This window comes from Piliocolobus tephrosceles, chromosome 19 (assembly GCF_002776525.5).
Source record: "Piliocolobus tephrosceles isolate RC106 chromosome 19, ASM277652v3, whole genome shotgun sequence".
Taxonomy (NCBI): Eukaryota; Metazoa; Chordata; class Mammalia; order Primates; family Cercopithecidae; genus Piliocolobus; species Piliocolobus tephrosceles.
The window spans coordinates 25,185,605-25,205,397 of NC_045452.1; the positions used below are offsets into that span (position 1 = coordinate 25,185,605).

Genomic DNA, 19,793 nt, shown 5'->3' on the forward strand with positions numbered 1-19,793 from the left:
CTCGGGGTAGGGCGAGTCACCTACCCCTCACCATCCCTTTGCACACCCCTAGTATTCATTACACAAAGGACACCATAGTGGGAGTATTTCTGCACAAGGACTGGGAGCTCCCTGAGGGCAAGAGTCAGTCTAACTAATCTCAGAGGCCCCTCACCTGCAGATATAGGCACCCGAGGCATGTCCTGACAGAACAGCATTGGGGCACTCTTGCTGTCCCTACCAGATAATCACTCCCGCTGCCCCCACTGTCCCAGGCTTTCATTCCATTCCCACATCTTGGCGACATGATTCCACATCAACAGTGAAGAGAGTCCTGCTGGAATACGGAGAAGAAGCGGCACATAAACCTTGATGGGTGACTGCCACCACACACAGTTCTGTCCACGCCCAGGTGACACTGGACACGGACATTGGGACATGAAAACGCTTGCTCTATTGGAGGGGTGAGAAATGGGGGATGATTTTGTTTTTCTCTGGATTTCTCTGAGTGTTTCTGCATAATTATTGCACGGGTGGCCGATGGATAAGTAAACAGACATTTGCAGCTTGGTGTGATTCTGGCAGACCTGAGAGTTGTCAGGGAGGGCAAGGGAGCAGAACGCAGGGAGCAGGTCCCTTCACCCAGGAGGCCAGAGAAGAGGCGCAGGAGGAAGAGCTGAGGTGCCCGGGACAAGTTGGGAGGAGGTTCTCCAGGTAGGGGAATGGTGTGTGCAGAGGCCCAGAGGGCATGAGGTGCATTGGGACAGGCTTAATATTTAGTTTGCTGGGAGCATAAGGAGAGAAGGAAAGGCTGGAGTGTCAGCAAGGCCAGCTGCCGGGCCGAGGAAGCCAGACCCCCACAATGGCAACACAGGCCCTGGGGAGGGTCCCACTCGGAAGCGCCTCCACCGTGGGTGGGTCCCAAATGACTCCACCGGCGTCTGACCTCCTGGCGGCCCGCAGATGAGCCAGGGGAGGTCAAGCCTGTGGGATCCTCTCCCCGTCATTAAAGTAGCACCTGGCAGGTTATTAAAGACCCCAGACCAAGCAGCTGGGCTGCTGCCATGGCTGCCCACTTCCCACAAATAAAGAGTGCCAGCCAGGCGCAGGGCGTCTCTGCCAGCAGTCTATTTCTAGCTGTATGTGGTTGGGATGAGGTGGGTGACAGGGAGGGGTGCTGGGGCAGCCTGATGCACAGGCCTGGCTAATGGCCACTATAAACAGCTCGAGCCTGTGGGAGAAGGGTCACTGCAGCATCTGCCCTGATGCAGCCAGGCCTAGCAAATGTCCAGGGTGACCGCAAACGCCACCCAGGGCCCAGGGTGCTCCGAGGTAAGCGGGACTACTGACAGACGAACTACTGGACTGGGTTGAGATGCTCTCAATTGTTGCTAATGCCCCCAGTTAGGGCCATGGCTCTGTGTCTGGTTTGGGGGCATATATTTTGCTGGCAGGGTATTTTTAAGGAGTCTTCACAAGACACTTATGTTTTTTTTTTTTTTTTTAATTTTTCAGAGTTCTGACCAAGCCCTTGGCACAGGGACTGCAAACAGGAACAGAGGACGACAAGTGTCTGCAGCGAGTGTTTTCTTTGCTGTTTATGGACTCGGTATTCTCTGCTCTGAGACAGAGCGGGGCTTCTTCCTCAAGCCACCAAATTGAGACCTACAAAGGTGGGGCTGGCACCAGGCACAACGACAACAGATTTCAGTCCAGCGGAAGGAGGACAGGATCACGAACACACATTCCTACCAAGGGGAAGGTGGCCTCATACGGGGATGCAATCCCTGACCTGAACGTACAAGCATAGGGAGAGCGCGAAGGGGAGAGGAGGTGAAGGGTCCTGAGGCCCACCTTGTGCCGCTTTCCTTCACATACGCCCCTCACTGTGTCCCCAGAGACCCATCCTGCGACAACCAGCATGCCCCTTTCCAGGAAAGAAAACCGAGAGCAGAGAGCTAGGAAGGGAGTGGGGGTCGAGGCCAATGTGTCTGATCCCCAAGTCCATGCTCTCCCTCTGTCTAGAGCAGAGACCAGAAGGAGCCAGGCATGGAGAAATGGACTGGGGAGTCACAGGCCATTGCTGGCGGAGGGTGAGACTTTCCCAGTGCATCGACCCAGCTCCAAGTGTGTCGATGACCTGCCTGCCCCCACGGCAGGTCCATGCACCCGCCGCTGTCAAGTTGTGTGCCTCCTGAGGACCAGAAGCCAACACTCTGCCCCGCTTCCCTGCCACCTGACCATCCTCCACCACACCAATGAGCCTGCTGTGGGCCTGGCCTGTGCGGGCCTCGGATGAAGAGCTTGGCCAATCCAGAGCTCAGCACTCGAGGAATTCCCAGGGAAGGAGGGGAGAGCTGCCCTGAGATGCTGGAGTGCCAGGACCAGGAGCTCAGGGCCGTGTCAGAGGGAAGCCTGGGGGAGGCTGTGCAGCTCGGAGAGGTTTTCTCTAGGGGTTGATGCCTCACCTGAGCCCTGAGGAACAAGTAGGGGTCAAACTAAGCGTTCATCAGGAGGCTGGGGAAGGGCGCTTGGGGCAGAACAGCAGGTGCACAGACACCCTGGAGGAGGAAAGGGCGGGACGGTTAGGGAGAGGAAAGGTGTTCACCCTGCTGGAGATGACAGTTCTGAGAAACAAGGAGACCTACACAGACAAGGACTGCATCCTGCCGGGACAAGGCGGACACGGGAAAGAGCTGAGCTGCCACTGTCCCTGGGGCCAAAGCATACGACCATACTGCCAGGTCACGGGATGCTGGAGGGAGAAGGGCTCCGACTCAGCAGCCCAGCCAGGGGGTTCCAAACGGAGTTGCAGGGGCTCCGGGAACTTCGCAGAGGTAGAGACAAGCTCCGTGGGGGAGCAGGGCGCTAATTGTGGCCAGTCTTGTCTCCCACTCAGCCAGTGTGTGAGACCCCTGCATGATTCTGCTTGGGAAAAAAGATTTCTGCTGCTATAAACCCCACAGCATCTGAAAACCACTGATCAAATCCCATCTTTTAATTTCACATATGACAGGGAAACTGAGGCACAAAGATGCAGGGCATTTCCCGAGGTCCCCCAGCAAGTCAGTGGCCTAAGGAACCTGACTTCTGTTCTGTGGACCACTGATTCTGCCCCAATCACCGGGCCAGATGGGGGCTGGGAGGAAGAACCACCTGGCCGCCTGTAATAAGCACCCCACTGTCCCCCACCCAATCCCAAGCAGGCCATGGGCATGAGGCTGTCAAAGGCCACTCCACCCCGAAACACGCGTGGGTCTGAACCAGTCTGCTTCCCTGCACCCTACTCTAGGGTCTCCCCGTTTTTGTAGCGATTTGGGAAAAGAAGGAAGTGAGTCTATAAAGATGTACAACAACGTCCAGGGACTCTCTTTCTCTCAGGCCAAAGAATTTCTATCAGATTAACAGCTGTAGAAGGCAGAGAGGAGAGGCGGGCCTGGATCCATCTTGTACTCTGACAGCAAATCCCTCCAACCGAGTGTGTTTAGAGCACCTGAAAGTGGGCCAAGAATGGGAAAAGGTGGTGGGGTGGTGGTAGGTGGGCATAACGAAAGAGAACAGGAAGAAACCTCTTGAGTTTACTTTAGAAAATATTGGTGTTTATGGAGTAAGTATATGACTGTCCAAAGCTGTTTAGTTTTACATTAAGATGATCAGCATTTTTTTTTCCCAGCAAGAAATGTATTTGAGCTGTTGAAGTATAAAGACAAATAAACAGCAGCAACTTGAGCCTTCGTTAGGGGTTCCAGGGAGCCACACGTTGTCTCCAGCTGTCTTCCAGGATGAGAGGGGCTCCTTTAAAAGGCTGGGATTGCGCAGGCGCTTTCATCAGGCCAGGGACCAGCCCAGTCCAGCGGAGGGAGAGCTGTGAGCACGGCGCCTACACTGAGCATCTGGGGCACTCGCAGGTGACTTCCTCCCCGAGGTGCAGCTGGGCCCCGGGCCCCATCGGGAGTCTCCTGAGGGCCCCTCCTACTCCTCCTTTTCTACCCCTCCACTTGGCAGCTTCAAGTGCCACTTGCACATCCGTCTCTTCGTCTGATCCTAACAGACAGGGACTAGTCCCATTTCACAGAGACCGAAAGTGCGACTCTGAGAAATGAAATGATGTGCCCCAAGTCACAAAATAAGAACACAGCAGAGCTCGGATTGAAGTCGCGATGTCACATGACCCCACAGTCAACAGACAGTAAGTGCAAGAACCAGTGCGAGAGGCTGGGAGAGCATTTGCGGGGTGGGGAGCAGACCGTGGGCAGCAGCTCATCTGGCAGGAATGAGGAGCAGGGCCCAGGAAAGGGTTTCCCACGCGGCCCAGGCCCAGGCTCGCCCCCTGCATCTTCACCAGCTCCAGGATACATCCATTTTCCCTAAACGGTCTTCCCGCTTCGCGCACTGGGAATAAATGTTAATGAGCTCACTCACATCTGCTGAGACCTTGCTCTGTGCTAGGTACTGTGGGATGTGTTTCACAAAGCTCATCTCGTTGGCCTCTGCATCATCTCTGTCAAATAAGCACTGTTACCAGCCCCACCTCATGCAGGAGTATACAGAGGCCCAGAGAAGCAGAGTCACTTGCTCAAGGTCACTGTTTGGATGAACGGAGGCAAGATGGCACATTTCCGGGTTCTTCATCACCGGCTTTTACCCGTGTGTGCGAAAATGCAGCTGACGCCCGGGAAGGTGCAGATTAATCAGGCATGCACCAGGTGATGTCAATCCGAAGAGACCAAGATTTACCTGGTGGCACCTGCGGAGCGCCCCCCCTCCCCCGACATGCCCGTGCCCTGCCTATTGCCCTTCCACTCCTAGAAAAGTCGCTCCCAGTAGATGCGCCGGGGGCGGGCTTTCTCAGCCCCCACTCTTGTCGGGACTGTATTAGAAACTCCGCCCCCCCACCCCCAGCTCCAGTCCCTGAAGCTAGATGACCAAAGAATAAATTTGCAGTTTTGCTTTTAGCCTTGCCTACTCGCTGGTTCTTTTGTGCCCACTCTGGTGGTCTTAGAAAAACAAATCAGTCACATAGTAAGTGATGGATCCAGGCAGGTTGATTTCCGATGCTCCCTGAGGGCCTGAAATAAGGCCATCCATCTCCTAATTGTGAGCTCCCAGCAAGGCACAGCATAGGGCGGGTGCTCGTGAAGTCTTTACGAAATGAGTGAATATTAAGATTTCTGGCTTCCAAAGCCATCTAGACGCCATGTAGAAACCCTCACGTTTTCCCCCGGGTTTGACTACAGACTTCTAAGCTTGTGCGCCATCTCCATTTTGATGGCTGCTTATCACTTCAAACAGAACTCAGCCAAACAGACGCCTGAGTCCTATACCTCTGTGTCCACCCCCACACCCAATCTGTCCTCCCCCTAGCCTTCTCCATCTCAGCCACAGCAGCGGAGCCCCTAGAAACTCTGGGAAAACCTAACGGTCGGTTTTGACTGTCTTTTGCCCGTACCTCTCACATCTCATCCACCGGCAGCTCCCATTGGCTGTTTTCAAAATACACTGAGTTCAACGACCACTTCTCCCACTATCACCCTGAACGAAGCCACCAACCTCTCTGACCCAGGCACTGCAGTGGTTTCCCTGCTTAAGCCACTCTGCCTCTCTACTCAGCAGCCAGAAGGGCTTTTTAAATGAAAACGTCCATTGGAACATGTCAATCCCTGGTGAAAATATTCCACGGCTTCCCAGGTAACAGAATAACATCCAAACCCCTTTCTCGAGCCGATATGACCCTGTGTGACCCAGCCCCCGTCCGCCTCGTTGTCTCATCTCCAGTCCGTGTCCCTCGCTCCTGATCCTCCAGGCACCCTGGCCCATCCCCAAACTCCTAACAGTTCCTACCACACTTGTCCCCCTTCTGCTTGGACAGAGGACCTTCCCTAGACCTTCACGTGGTACTTCCTCCCTCTCACTGAGGCTTCGTCCCCTTGCCCTGGGCAGACTTGTTACTCCCCTCATTGGTGGAGATGACTTCTCAGGCCAGACTGTAAAACTGCCAGGCATGGGATTCTGTCATCTTCAGACCTGGCGGCCATGATGTGCGGAAGCTCCTACCAGCCCATGGGGAAGGACCACATAAAGACGCTGCCCATAGTGTCCTGGCTGACAGCCAACCACCACCACCAGCGGTGAGCAAAGATGCTTCCAGATGATTCCAGTTCTTGGCTATCAAGTCATTCCCAGCCTTCAAGTCTCCTAGTGGAGGCCCCAGACACCATGGAGCAGAGACGAGCCGATCCTGTCTGACTTCTTGAGCCACAGTTCATGAGCAAAATAGTATTTTATGCCACTAAATGTGAGGTAGTTTTTAAAAATTTTAATTTTACTTTTTAAAATGGACATGTAATAATTGTACATATTTGTGGGGTACATAGTGATGTTTCAATACGTATTTTTAAAAACTTTTTTTAGTTTTACTGAGTCAGGATCTTGCTCCGTTGCCCAGGCTGGAGTGCAGCAGTGCAAACATAACTCACTACAGCCTCAACCTCCTGGGCTCATGCAATCCTCCCACCTCAGCCTCCTTAGTAGCTGGGGCCACTGGCGCACACCTCCATGCCTGGCTAATTTTTTAAATTTCTGTAGAGATGAGGTCTTGCTATGTTGCCCAGACTGGTGTCAAACTCCTGGGCTCAAGTGATCCTCCTACCTTGGCCTCCCAAAGTGTCGGGATCACAGCTGTGAGGCACCACGCCTGGCCTCAATACATACTGAGGTGGTTTCTTATGCAGCAATAGTAACTGGAATCCTACCCTACCCAATGCTGTCACCCTCCCCCCATCACTTTGTATCACATTATTTTATTATTTTTTCAGTGGCTCTGACCTGGCTGAAGTTACTGAGTTACATGTTCACATGTTCACTGTCTTTCTCCTCTATGTAAGTTCACAAGCAAGGAGATGTTGTAGCTTTTGTTCGCCACCATAGTAAGCAGTTAAAACCATGTCTGGCATGGAGCAGGTGCCCAGAACAATTTTTTGGAACAAACAAATGGATGAATACTAGGCGGAAGGCTTTAGAATTATTCCTAATGTAGCACTTTTTTTTTTTTTTTGGTTCAGAGTCTTACTCTGTTGCCCAGGCTGGAATGCAGTGGCATGATCTTGGCTCATTGCAACCTCTGCCCCGCCGGGTTCAAGCAATTCTCCTGCCTCAGCCTCCCAAGTGGTTGGGACTATGGGCGCCCGCCATCACATCTGGCTATTTTTTTTGTATTTTTAGTAGAGATGGGGTTTCATCATATTGGCCAGGCTGGTCTTGAACTCCTGACCTCAAGTGATCCACCCGCCTCGGCCTCTCAAAGTGCTGGGATTACAGACGCGAGTCACCGTGCCTGGCCCTAATATAGCACTTTCTACCCTTTATTAGAGTTGTGAATATTTCTGGCTTCCTCATGGACCTAAGAGCCCTGTGAGAGATACCTCATTTAATTCATCTTTACTTCTGCCCTATGCCTACCACTCTACATTATATCCTGGGTATTTAGGACCCTAAAACTCCCCTCAAATGGTCCTAAGCCTATCAGATGACACTTAGGTCTGAGTAAGATTTAGGCAAAAGGTGGCTGCTTTCAGGGTAAATGGCCAAAGCCTGCACATTTGCATTAGGGTGTGCTGAGCCTCCCCATGGTGTGGGGTGGAGCCAAGGGTGGGAAAGGCAGGGAGGGAGCAGGCATTGCCCATGCTACCACTTTCTGCTGCAAAATCAGAGGTTTGCTGGGTGAGAGGGTTTTCAGACTACAAGGCATTTTGACAAATCCATTCATTCATTTATTCTACAAATATTTACTAAATGCCTACAATATATCTGACACTGCACTAGGTTCTAAGAAGACAGACAGAAAGGTAAACAAGAGGAATTCGGCTTTCAGGGGAAGAAGAGAGGACCGTGACACAGAACTGCAATGGAGATGTGACTGTGTGGTGTGGGTCACAGCAGACCTCTGAGCAAAGGGAGGTTTGGTTGAGGCTTGAAGGATGAGCAGGACCTCACCAGATCCCTGCTGGGGAGGAGCAGCCTGTCAACAGGTCTGTGTAGGACTCTGTGGGTGCAGGGAAGGCTGGGCCAGCGGGCACAGCTGAGCAAGGGTGAGAAATGGCGTCGGGGGGAGGCTGGTGAGGCCCTGGCCGGGGGGCCTCATGCTGCTGTGGAAGCAATGGGGGCCATGAGAGGAGGGTGCTGGAGCGGACGGCTCTGTACAGTCAGATGAGGTAAGACAAGTTTCCAAGGGTGGCTCGAGGGTGATGTGAGGTGCCTAAACAAGGCCACAAGCTCTGCCCTTGGCTCAAGGAGGCTGAACGAGCTATGGGGTGGAGGTGCCCTTGGCGTGAGCTCTCTAGAGCAAGGGGTTCCCGTTTGTCCTTCAGCACACTCCCTCCCTGTGCCTGGCCTGGCACGTGCTGGAATTTCTGGATGCTCTAAGTGACTCCCAAACTCATGGATAGATACAGGCGTGCATATCCAACACCCTATGACAAGGAGGCCCTGGCCAGCCTCCCGGAGCTGGTGCAGTTCTGGGCACTATGGGGCAGGGGGTGGGCAGCAGGGTAGGCTTACAGGCTTGAACTGGCAAAATCCCAGACCCGGGCTCTAGTCCCAGCTCTTCCACTTACTGTCTGTGTGAGCTTGGGTAGGTCCCTTTCCCTCACCGGGCCTCAGTTTCCTGGTTTGTAAAAAGAAGGCACAAATGGCTTTGGATGCTGTGAGAACTAACAAGAGAACTGAGCACAGCATCCCAGGCAAATCCAGGCACACAGGAGACTCAACCAAAGCTCCCGAATCTCACTCAAGTAGGATGGTCTACCCAGCACAAGGCTGGGCATAGGGTTGGTGCTCAATAAATGTTAATGAAATGGAGAGAGCTGGCTAATAAATCAGTGCTTCTGAAGCTGGATACAGATGACTTCTCTTCATCAGGGAAGAAACGTGCCGAGAGGCAGGGCCAAAATTCAAACCGTGAGCAACTTGAGAAATGTATTTTTCAGTAAGTCAAGGTAAAGATCGGGGTCGAAGAAAACATCTGGCTAAGTGAACTAATGGCTTTAGAGAAAGAGGAGCCCTGCTTTGTGGAGACAGGAAGAAATTATCCACTGCTGGTTTTAATTTAAGATGAAAAAAATCTTATTCTATTAGCCTAAATATTGCTCTGCTGTGCAATTGCATGGAGTTTGGAATAATATTTTTCAAACAGAACTACTGCTATTTCAAGTAATTACACAGCTAAAAGCAGCCATTTGGGGTTGAACAAGATCTCATCATGGTTTCAATTCCCTCTGGTGTCATTTTCTGTTATATTTGAGAAATTCCTCAATAAAGATGTCAAATAGAGTGAGGGCTTTGCTCCCCAGAGGACAGACTTGGCCAACCTCCAGGACACAGTCACAGGCAGGCCATCTCCACAGGAAAATAACCTCGCTTACTCGAAAGAAAAGGTTCCACTGTGAAAATTAGGCAAGAAAATAACTTGTAAGCCATCAGCCTCATTTCTCCTAATCAGCTCGGAACGCTTTTCAAACTGGCCTGTTTACTTCTAAGGTGATCAGGTTTTTATCCCAGCCCCCATCCCTAAGGAATTCAGTGGTGGTTCAGAGAGGAATGTTACAACTGGACAAGACTCTTGACCCAGACTTCTTGAGACAAAACAGCAGGAGGTGCGAACGGGCTTAACTATTCCTGATGGGCGATAGGCTGTGGGGTGAGGTTCAGTGACTGCCCAGAGGCAGTCAAAAATGCACAAGGCAGTGAAGACAGAGAACCTTCCAACAACTCAGTGGGCCACTCACAGCCACCAGATGCCCACTGGGGACAAAACCTTGTGCAGGAAGCTTTGTCAGGCAGCACAAACAATTCCAAACATTTCCAGGCAGCACAATTTCAAGCAGATAGTTAAATGAGCAAAGCTGGTTGCAAGCAATAGGGAGTGGTGGAGCCTGTGGCAAACAAGAGAGTATACACACCCTCTGAAGCAGACAGCTGCAGTGTATTTCACTCTAGCTGCTGCCAGCACCACAGTGAAATGTGAGCAAGACTGCTGTTGCCCTGGGCCCCCACACTTTGGTGGTCCTTGTTCTGCCTCTCCTGTGGCTGCAGCAGCATCCCCCGCCCCTGCTGACACCATGGAGTAAGGAGTCCATAGGGGAGCCATGGGCGCCTGGAACACATGCCTACCACTCTACATTACATCCGGGGTATTTAGGACCCTAAGCCTATCAGATGACACTTAGGTCTGAGTAAGATTTAGGCAAAAGGTGGCTGCTTTCAGGGTAAACCGCCAAAGCTTGCACATTTGCCTTAGGGTGTGTTGAGGCTCACCATGGTGTGGGGTGGAGCCAAGGGTGGGAAAGGCAGGGAGGGAGCAGGCATTGCCCATGCTACCACTTTCTGGTGCAAAATCCAAGCAGTCTTCTAAATTCCAGACTAGCCTCTAGGTCATTAGTTAGGAATATTTGTCGCTGGGCGCGGTGGCTCAAGCCTGTAATCCCAGCACTTTGGGAGGCCGAGACGGGCGGATCACGAGGTCAGGAGATCGAGACCATCCTGGCTAACACGGTGAAACCCCGTCTCTACTAAAAATACAAAAACTAGCCGGGCAAGGTGGCGGGCGCCTGTAGTCTCAGCTACTCGGGAGGCTGAGGCAGGAGAATGGCGTAAACCCGGGAGGCGGAGCTTGCAGTGAGCTGAGATCCGGCCACTGCACTCCAGTCCGGGCGACAGAGCAAGACTCCGCCTCAAAAAAAAAAAAAAAAAAAAAAAAAAAAGGAATATTTGTCAAGGTAGAAGAGACAGAGTCATTCTTGTTTGGGAGCTTCATAATGACTTTAACATTTTAGCCACGTGGGATAGGAGCCTCCATTTGGACTCCTGTCTCAAGTCCCGCAAACATCAGGACCTGGGTAACTGGAATGATGCTAGAAATACTGATTTTTATGTGATAACCCTTAATTTTTAAGTGTTGACAAATAATTTAATAAGAACAAATGATACTACCATGGGGACAAATCAAACATGTCTGCGGGCCAGATGGGGACTGTGGGTTGCCAGCTTGAAGCCTCTGCTGGAAAATGATGACAATATCCAGTACCTGTACAGAATTTACATCTGCACATAAGCTCTGCGCAATCTCCTTTCAGATTTAATCACGACACTGACCCTCTGAGACAGGTATTACTGGCCCATTTCACAGTTAGGGGAACTGAAGCTTGGTGGGCTGGAGAAACAGGTCCTGTACTATAAAACTCATGAGCGGTGACACCAGAATTTGAACCTAAATCTTCAAACTCCAGGCCCAGCTGACTCTTATAGCATGATTGATTTCTGCCAACACTGATGAAGCCCCGCGATCCTAGAGTATGAGGTGCTCTAGTTCTTACGGTGTTTCACGGATGAGGGAGCTGAGACTCCAAGAAGTTAATTAACTAGCTTGAGGTCACATGGTCAGGATGGGTTGGAGCCTGTTGGCACCAAGGTCCGGTTCCTCTAGAGCTGGAGTTTTGTCTTGAGAAAGAGAAAGGCTGAACAGAAAGAACTCTGCTGGGAAGGGTCTGCCCTCAGCTGAAGGCAGAGGAGCAACAGAGAGAGCCTTTTCTTGGCTGCTGATTGTGCAAGTTAGAGCCGCGTGAGGTTCCAGTCTGTGCTCAGAGGTGGTGGGACGGGGGGAGCCTTACCCAGTTCTTTTAAATTAATCTAGGTAACCATAATCCATTGTGAAAACAATGTTGTTGAAACAAAGGCCCACACAGACTCACTGTTAGTCTGCAGGCTGCTGGCATCAGGCTTGGGGGGCACTGGGAGTACTTGCTGTAGCCAAGAACAGGGTATTTGCCAACAGGTGGTTCTGCACAGGTAAGAGTACGGTGGCTGGAAGGAGAATCCCATGTGTCAGGCACAGCCCTGGGAGTGCACATGGTGGGTACTGGTCCCCACGAGATCTTGGAGGCATCAAACCAGTCCACATCAACACATCTCATCTGGAAGCCAACGACCAGATCAATGCTGGTTACATGTTGAGTATTTGGTGCCAGACAGCCCGCTACGTGCTCCACATCCATGATCTCGTTTAATCCTCACAAGAGCCCTACCAGATAGGAAGTATGCCTTCCTATGAGGAAACTGAGGGATAGAGAGGTAAAGTGACTGTCCAAAGGTCACACAGTTGATAGACGAGGGCTAGAATTTAAGCCCCAAAATGGCAGTTCCCAAGGTCTCTCCTCCTGGCTGCTGGGTGACACTGCCTGCTTTTAGCTGGCTGTCCCACAGGGACTGTCGGCTCTGTCTTCACTGACTAATCAGAGCCCGAAATGTACTCTCTCTATCATTTGAAAATGGAGCAAACAACTAAGAAAGCCAAGCACTTACGTTTTGGGAGGATTGAATGAGATACTTCACCTGGCATCTGGCACGATCAACGTTGCATGGTACCAGGTCATCACAACCTAGTCAAAGCCCTGCCCACCTCCACAGCTCCACGCCCGCTGCTCCTTGCACGCACCAGCAGCTGAGCCTCAGGGGCTGCTTGTAGCTCTATGTAGGCTCTGTCCTTGGCCTAGCAAACTTCTCCCCAACCTTGGAGGTTCCGCTCAATGCTACCTCCTCTTTGAGGACCCCCAGGGAGTTAGCCGCACCTCCACCCCTACACTCATTGCATCCAGGGGTAGCTCTTCACAGCCCCTCTGGGCTTCAATAACCTGCTGCTCAGACCTCCACTGGGGCATTTATTTGGGGTATAATTACATGCTCACAGATGTTTCCCACAACAAACTTATCTGACATCCAACATGGGTTGGACAAAAACAGGCAGGCAGGTCTAAGGCCAACACCCCATTAAGATGGAAAGTTCCAGAGCACTCAGGACACCCAGTGTCCTCTACCACACACCCACAAACCAGCTGGCACAACAGAAGATTTGCTGAGCCCTTTTAGAAAGCCATAAAAACCCAAATGATCCTTTGATGCAGTGGTTCCACTTTTGTGAAGCATTCCTAAGGAAACAACTGGCAAAACAGGGGAAAAAAAGTTTTATGCCCAGAACCACCTCTGGATTCTGATGGTAAAAAACAAAAAAGCCAACAATCTAAATGTCTAACCACAGAAAAGCAGCCGAGTCAGCTGGAGTAGTAATGCCTGTGTTGACTATTTAGCACCTACTAGGGGCTAGTCACTTCCCTTCACACTGTCACCTCATCCTCACACGCGATCTTGGGAAGTGGGTTGTGCAGTTATCCCTGCTGGATACTGGAGAAGACTGAGGCTCAGACACCATGTGGATAGTAATAGCTCTCAGCTGCTGAGAGTCCCCTGTGCTGAGCCTGCTTCCCGGCCATCTGCACATTATCTCAGTCACTGCTCATGACAACCCTGTGAGGAAGCTGCTTCTCATAGCCTCTCCTCTACCAACAAGGGCCTGAGACCCAGACAATCAATAATGTATCTACGGCCATGCTCCTGCCAATTCCAGGCCCATACCCCCTGGGCTCCAGCTGCTGTGCCCTGGTCAGCCAGCAGCCAGTGGCAGAAGAGGGCCTCGGGGACAGACACGTCCGCTTTAAGAGCCACATGCTTCCCATGACAAGATACTGTTCTTCTGTGACAGACTCTGAACTCCCTCTGTTACAGGTTGAATTATGTCCCTTCAAAAGATGTCGAATTCCTAACCCCTAGTACTTGTGAATGTGACTTTTGTTGGAAATAAGGTCTTGGCAGATGTCCAGGTTACGATGAGATTGTTAGGGTGGGCCCTGATGCAACATGACTGGTGTCCTTACAAAAAAGAAAAATTTGGACACAGAGCCAGACACACACAGAGCTGAGACAACGTGAAGACAGAGGGAGAATGCCATCTACAAGCCAAGGAATCCCTGATGTTACCAGAAGCTATGAGGAAGGCCTGAACAGATGATTCCTTGCAGCTCTCAGAAGGAACTACCCTGCTTACACCTTGAGTTTGGACTCCTAACCAAGACAATCCATTTCTGTTGTTTAAGTCCTAGTTTGTTACTTTGTCATGGCAGCCCCAGGAAACTGATACAGGTTATTAGACTATGGGGCAACTAGAAAAACTGTGGTAACAGGGGCCGCATAAAAATACCTGAAGTAATGCCTGAGGTAAGGCGGTGGGTCACGCCTGTAATCCCAGCACTTTGGGAGGTCGAGGTGGGCAGATCACCTGAACCCAGGAGTTCCAGAGGCCTGGGCAATATAGCGAGACCCTGTCTGTACAAAAAAACCCAAAAGTGAGCCAGTAGCAGTGGAATGTGCCTATGGTCCCAGCTATTCTGGAGGCTGAGGTGGGAGGATTACCTGAGTTCCAGAGGTTAAGGCTGCACTGAGCCATACTGCAATCCAGCCTGGGTGACAGAGTGAGACTCTCTCAAAAGAAAACCAAAAGGCCTGAGGTAGGCATGATATTAAAGGGAAAAGCAAGGGGCAAATGCATGCTGACTATCTGATCACCACTATGGTAAAAACACACTTGGATGCAGATGGAAGACTGACAGGAAACACACCAGCACAACTAAGATGCCTGCCATTTTTTTCTCCCTACTCTTCTACATTTTTCCAACTTGATTCAGCAAATGTGGACTACTCTTGTAATTTTTGTTTGTTTGTTTTTGAGATGGAGTTTTACTCTTGTCGCCCGGGCTGGAGTGCAATGGTGTGATCTTGGCTCACTGCAACCTCCGCCTCCCAGGTTCAAGCAATCCTCCTACCTCAGCCTCCCAAGTAGCTGGGATTACAGGCATGTGCCCAGCTAATTTTTGTAGTTTTAGTAGAGAGAGGGTTTTGCCATGTTGGTCAGGCTGGTCTTGAACTCCTGAGCTCAGGTGATCCACCCGCCTTGGCCTCCTAGAGTGCTGGGATTACAAGTGTGAGCCACCATGCCCAGCCTCTTATAAATTTTACACAATTGGCTTAAAAATGTATTTGGACCATGGGAAGATGGAGGTATATAAGATCATGGGCCAAATTGTGTCCCTTCAAAATTCCTTTTTTGAAGGAATTCCACTCCCTAGTACCTTAAAATGTGACTGTATTTGCAGACAGGGCCTTTAGAGAGATAATTAAGTTAAAAATGGAGTTTGTAGGGTGGGCCCTACTCCAATATGACTGTGTTCTTATAAGAAGAGAAGATTAGGGCCAGGCACAGTGACTGGCTAGGCAAGGTGGCTCACACACGTAATCCCAGCACTTCGGGAGGCCGAGGCAGGCGGATCACAAGGTCAGTAGTTCGAGACCAGCCTGGCCAACATGGCGAAACCCTGTCTCTACTAAAAATACAAAAATTAGCCGGGTGTGGTGGCACATCTGTAATCTCAGCTACTTGGGAGGCTGAGGCAGGAGAATTGCTTGAACCCGGGAGATGGAGGCTGCAGTGAGCTGAGATCGCACCACTGCATGCTTGAGTGACAAAGCAAGACTCCATCTCAAAAAAAGAAGAAGAGGAGATTAGGACAGGGAGAGACACCAGACGTGTGCATGCACAGTGGGAAGACCGTGTGAAGACACAAGGAGAAAGAAGGTAGCTACCTGCAAGCCTGACAGAGGAGCAGGGCCTCTGATAAACCAACCCTGCTCACACCTTGATCTTGGACTGCCAGCCTCCAGAACTGTGACAAAATAAACTTCTGTTGTCTAAGCCACATCCAGTCTGTGGTATTTTGTTACAACAACCCTGGCAAACTAATACAGGAAGCCAAAGGAAGGGGAACCTTCCCATGGCCCCCGACTCTGTAAGCTGGAGCAAAGCAACAGGCAGGGTGTGCCCAGAGGGCAGGCTGTGGCTGTATCACTCACCCAGGCAGTTGTGTCCATCATGTGCCAGCATGAAGCCATCAAAGCAGGTGCACCTGTAGTTCCCTGGGATGTTGATGCACTCGTGGACACAGCCCCCGTTGTAGTAGTCATTCTCACACTCGTCAATGTCTGCAAAATGAAGGGCATGAGAGGTGTCAGAAGAAGAGCCTGGTGGTCCCCTCTCCCAACGCCATGGAAGCCATCGGGATATGAGTGATTAGGGGATGATTCAACAAGTATTCACTTCAGTCCTCCCTGGGAGCTGGGGACTTGAGGATTATAAAAATGCTAATCATGTGTGGGGTGTCTTCCAGTTCCTAACACATGGAACAGGCAAGATTCACACTTAGTTCTGCCTCCCCCGCGCCAGTGTACAATTTCCGAAAACTAGCTCTCTTGAAGCAGGCGGTACTGAGTAAAATTAACTGCACATCAGCAAAAAGTGTAATATCTGGAAAGAAAGAAAAGTCCACTAACTCCTCCAAACAATTTCTTTCCACATCAGATGCCTGCATTTCAACTGCTCCAGCTTCCTTGCTATAACAAAGGCTCCTCTCTCATAAACAATGGCCAATAGCCTTGGTAAAGGTCACCCTTTTTGCTCTTTTAAGGCTTTTTCAACATTTCCCATCAGGGGTCAAAGGGCTATCAATTCTGGTGTTCCAGAGAGATTTGAGAGACCCTGGAGAATGATAGGAACACGCCTAGTTAACCTTGTCTGAGCTGCTTCCACGCCCAAGTCCTGCTTGTAAGGCCATGTCATTACCTTTTCAATCCCACACTAACTCAGTGATACAGGCACCATTCTCACTATTCCAATTTTGCAAGAGCACTGAAGAAACCCAGGCACAGTGAGGCCAAAACCTCACAGATGGTCACACATTACACATCTAGAAAGTGGCACGAACGGTATTCAAACCCGTGGGATTCAAACCCTTGGGCTTCAGAACCCAAGGGGCCTAACCCCGGTCACACCCGGCCTCCTTGGGAGGGCACCAGGCACAGCAAGAATCTGCCAGCCAGGGGGTGCCAGCTCTTCTGCAGCGTTTTCAACATCTCCCCGAGATCCCTCTGGCTTCACTCATCTCAACCGACAGTCACCCTGACCTCCAGAGGCTCCAAGACATGCTGGGGAGAGAGGAGGGCCGGAAATGTCCCCCACAGGAGAACGGGACCCAGAACCGGAAGTAAAGCACTAAGTGGAACCGGAAGTGCATCTCAGGCGGCTACTGAGGAGGAAGCTGCAGTCCCTCCCCTATGGCGTAGAAGAGGGATTTTTGAGGCTGGGTTCCAGCTATGAAAGTGGGGTAGGGCCATCCTGTAGAAGAAGAGAGCCTGCAGAAGGCAGGCCTGGCTTCCCTCAATCTCTGGAGCAGCTGCTGCAGGGAGACACGGAACTCCTTGCTTTCTCCATACTGGTCCAGAGAGCAGAGCTACTCACAGTGAGGGGAAGCCATGGGGCCAATGAACGTTCACGGGTAGGAGTGCTGGTCTGCAAAGCAGAAGCTGTTGCAGGAGGTAGAGAGCTCCCTGACTCTGGAGGTGACTAAGCACTGCCATGATGCCTGCCAGAGATGCTGCAGAGCAAAGGGGATAACTTTGGTGAAAACAGCAGAAGTGAACGTGCCAGAGTACAGGGTCTGGGCTGTGCAGCCACTCTTGGTGTCCACCCAGCCACAATGAGGGAAGAACAAAGTAGCCTGGGCTGGGTCACCAAAGGATCAAGAGATAGGAGTCCTCTCCTAATCTGCCTACAGGGGCACCTGCATCAGTTCCCAATTCTGCAGCTCATTTGAATTGTTTTGTTTTGTTTGTTTGTAGAGACAGGGCCTCACTATGCTGCCGAGGCTAGACTCAAACTCCTGGGCTCAAGGGATCCTCCTGCCTCAGCCTCCCTAGTAGCTGGAATTATAGGCATATGCCACTGTGCCTGGCTCTGAGCTGTTTTTAATTCTGATATTTAATCCACTTATAAATTGCAAATAAAATTAAGGCAGAATGTGATATTTTATGTTTATTGAAAAGACACATAGATTTTATTTATTTATTTATTTATTTTTTAAATTTTTTATTTTTTTTGAATCAGTGTCTCCCTCTGTCACCCAAGCTGGAGTGCAGTGGCACGATCTCAGCTCACTGCAACCTCCACCTCCTGGGTTCAAGCAATTCACCTGCCTCAGCCTCCCGAGTAGCTGGACTGCAGGCATGTGCCACCACAGCTGACTAATTTTTTGTATTTTTTTTTTTTTTGAGACGGAGTCTCTCTCTGTCGCCCAGGCTGGAGTGCAGTGGCCCGATCTCAGCTCACTGCAAGCTCCGCCTCCCAGGTTTACGCCATTCTCCTGCCTCAGCCTCTGGAGTAGCTGGGACTACAGGCGCCCGCCACCTCGCCCGGCTAGTTTTTTGTATTTTTTAGTAGAGACGGGGTTTCACAGTGTTAGCCAGGATGGTCTCGATCTCCTGACCTCGTGATCCGCCCGTCTCGGCCTCCCAAAGTGCTGGGATTACAGGCTTGAGCCACCGCGCCCGGCCAATTTTTTGTATTTTTAATAGAGATGGGGTTTCACCATATTAGCCAGGATGGTCTCCATCTCCTGATCTCATAATCCACCCACCTTGGCCTCCCAAAGTGCTGGGATTACGGGCGTGAGCCACCGCGCACGGCATAGATTTTAAAAAACTGAGAGATACTGATGACTTCCCAGTCTCTGTTTGCAGCCCTGACCTTTCTCCAGAGCCCCAGAGAGACTAATGCAACCACCTCTTCCCCTGGGTATTCCAAAGGTACTCCAAAGGCAACAAAGCCCAACTTTAACTCATCGACCTGCAATTACCTGGGGTTCCTCATCCCGGTGAATATTGTTTTCCTTCCACTGCTCCCTTAACACCAAATCAGCTACCAAAGCGTGGTTTCTCTACACCCTTAATATAGGTACAGTCTGTCCACTAGCCACTTATTTTCACTACCTCTCAGCATAAGTATCACCTCACATCCAATTCGACTCAGCAGCCCCCAAACTGTTCCCTCCCTCCTTTCCTCCTTCAGGCAGGTGATTCAGGGTGAAGCTGGCCTGGTCCTAACTCTGGGGGTGGAGACTTATCAGTCTCATCCAAACAGCACATGCCACTAGCAATTGCTGTTGGTCCCAGGGTTGGTAGGTGACTTAGGTTGGATCAATCAGACTGAGGAAAAGGACTTTTATTCCATGCTTGGGTAAAATAACTTTCTCTCATCTTGTACCTCAGAAGGAGGTATCTACTCCTGAAATACACACCAGCCCTTTTAATTCTCACAGCAACACTCTGGAGTAGGTGTTTTAACTCCATTTTATGGTTGAACAAACTAAAGTGCAGAGAAGTTAGATAATTGCTCAGGGTCACATAGTAAGTGGTAGGGCAAGGATCAGAACAAAGGTCTTTCGGTCTATGAAGCCCACATCCGTTCTAATAAGTTAGAATGCCTGTGACGTGCCAGTCACTGACAAAATGCTTTATACATGATACAATATTTCACCCTTGGCACATTTATACTGTGTACTGAGAAAGTACTATCCAATCATCCAAATACCCATTTACCCATCTGTCCTTCTACTTGTTCTGCATCTGTCTATACACACACACACATACACACATGTGTGCATGCCTATCTATCCACCCAAATAACCAACCAGCCAGCCATGCATCCTTTCATCCAAACACCCATCTACCCTTCCATTATCCATCCATCTACTCACCCTCAACCTATCCATTCAAATATCTACCCAACCATTCTTCCATTTATCTATTTGTGCTAAATTTTATCCATCTAAATATCCAGTGTGCTGGCCACCCTTCCATTTCTCCAATCACCTATTCACCCATCCATTTATCCAGCCAAACGTTCACCCATACATCCAAACATGCATGCATGCATCCATCTGTCTAAATATTCAACCAGATACCTATCCTTCCATTCATCTAAGCACTGACCCATTCAAACATCCATCCATCCATCCATCCATCCATCCATCCATCCATCCATCCAT

At 50.6% G+C, this 19,793-nt stretch overlaps 1 protein-coding gene across 2 annotated transcripts in view; it reads right to left on the reverse strand.

Moving 5' to 3' along the window:
* The window catches only part of SCUBE1 (signal peptide, CUB domain and EGF like domain containing 1), a 141,915-nt gene that overhangs the window by 101,626 nt on the left and 20,496 nt on the right, over positions 1–19,793 (reverse strand). For both annotated transcript variants that reach the window (XM_023222223.2, XM_023222222.2), the window contains exon 3: positions 15,769–15,897. In XM_023222223.2, the coding sequence (XP_023077991.1) occupies positions 15,769–15,897 (129 nt within the window). The remainder of the gene's footprint in view (positions 1–15,768; positions 15,898–19,793) is intronic.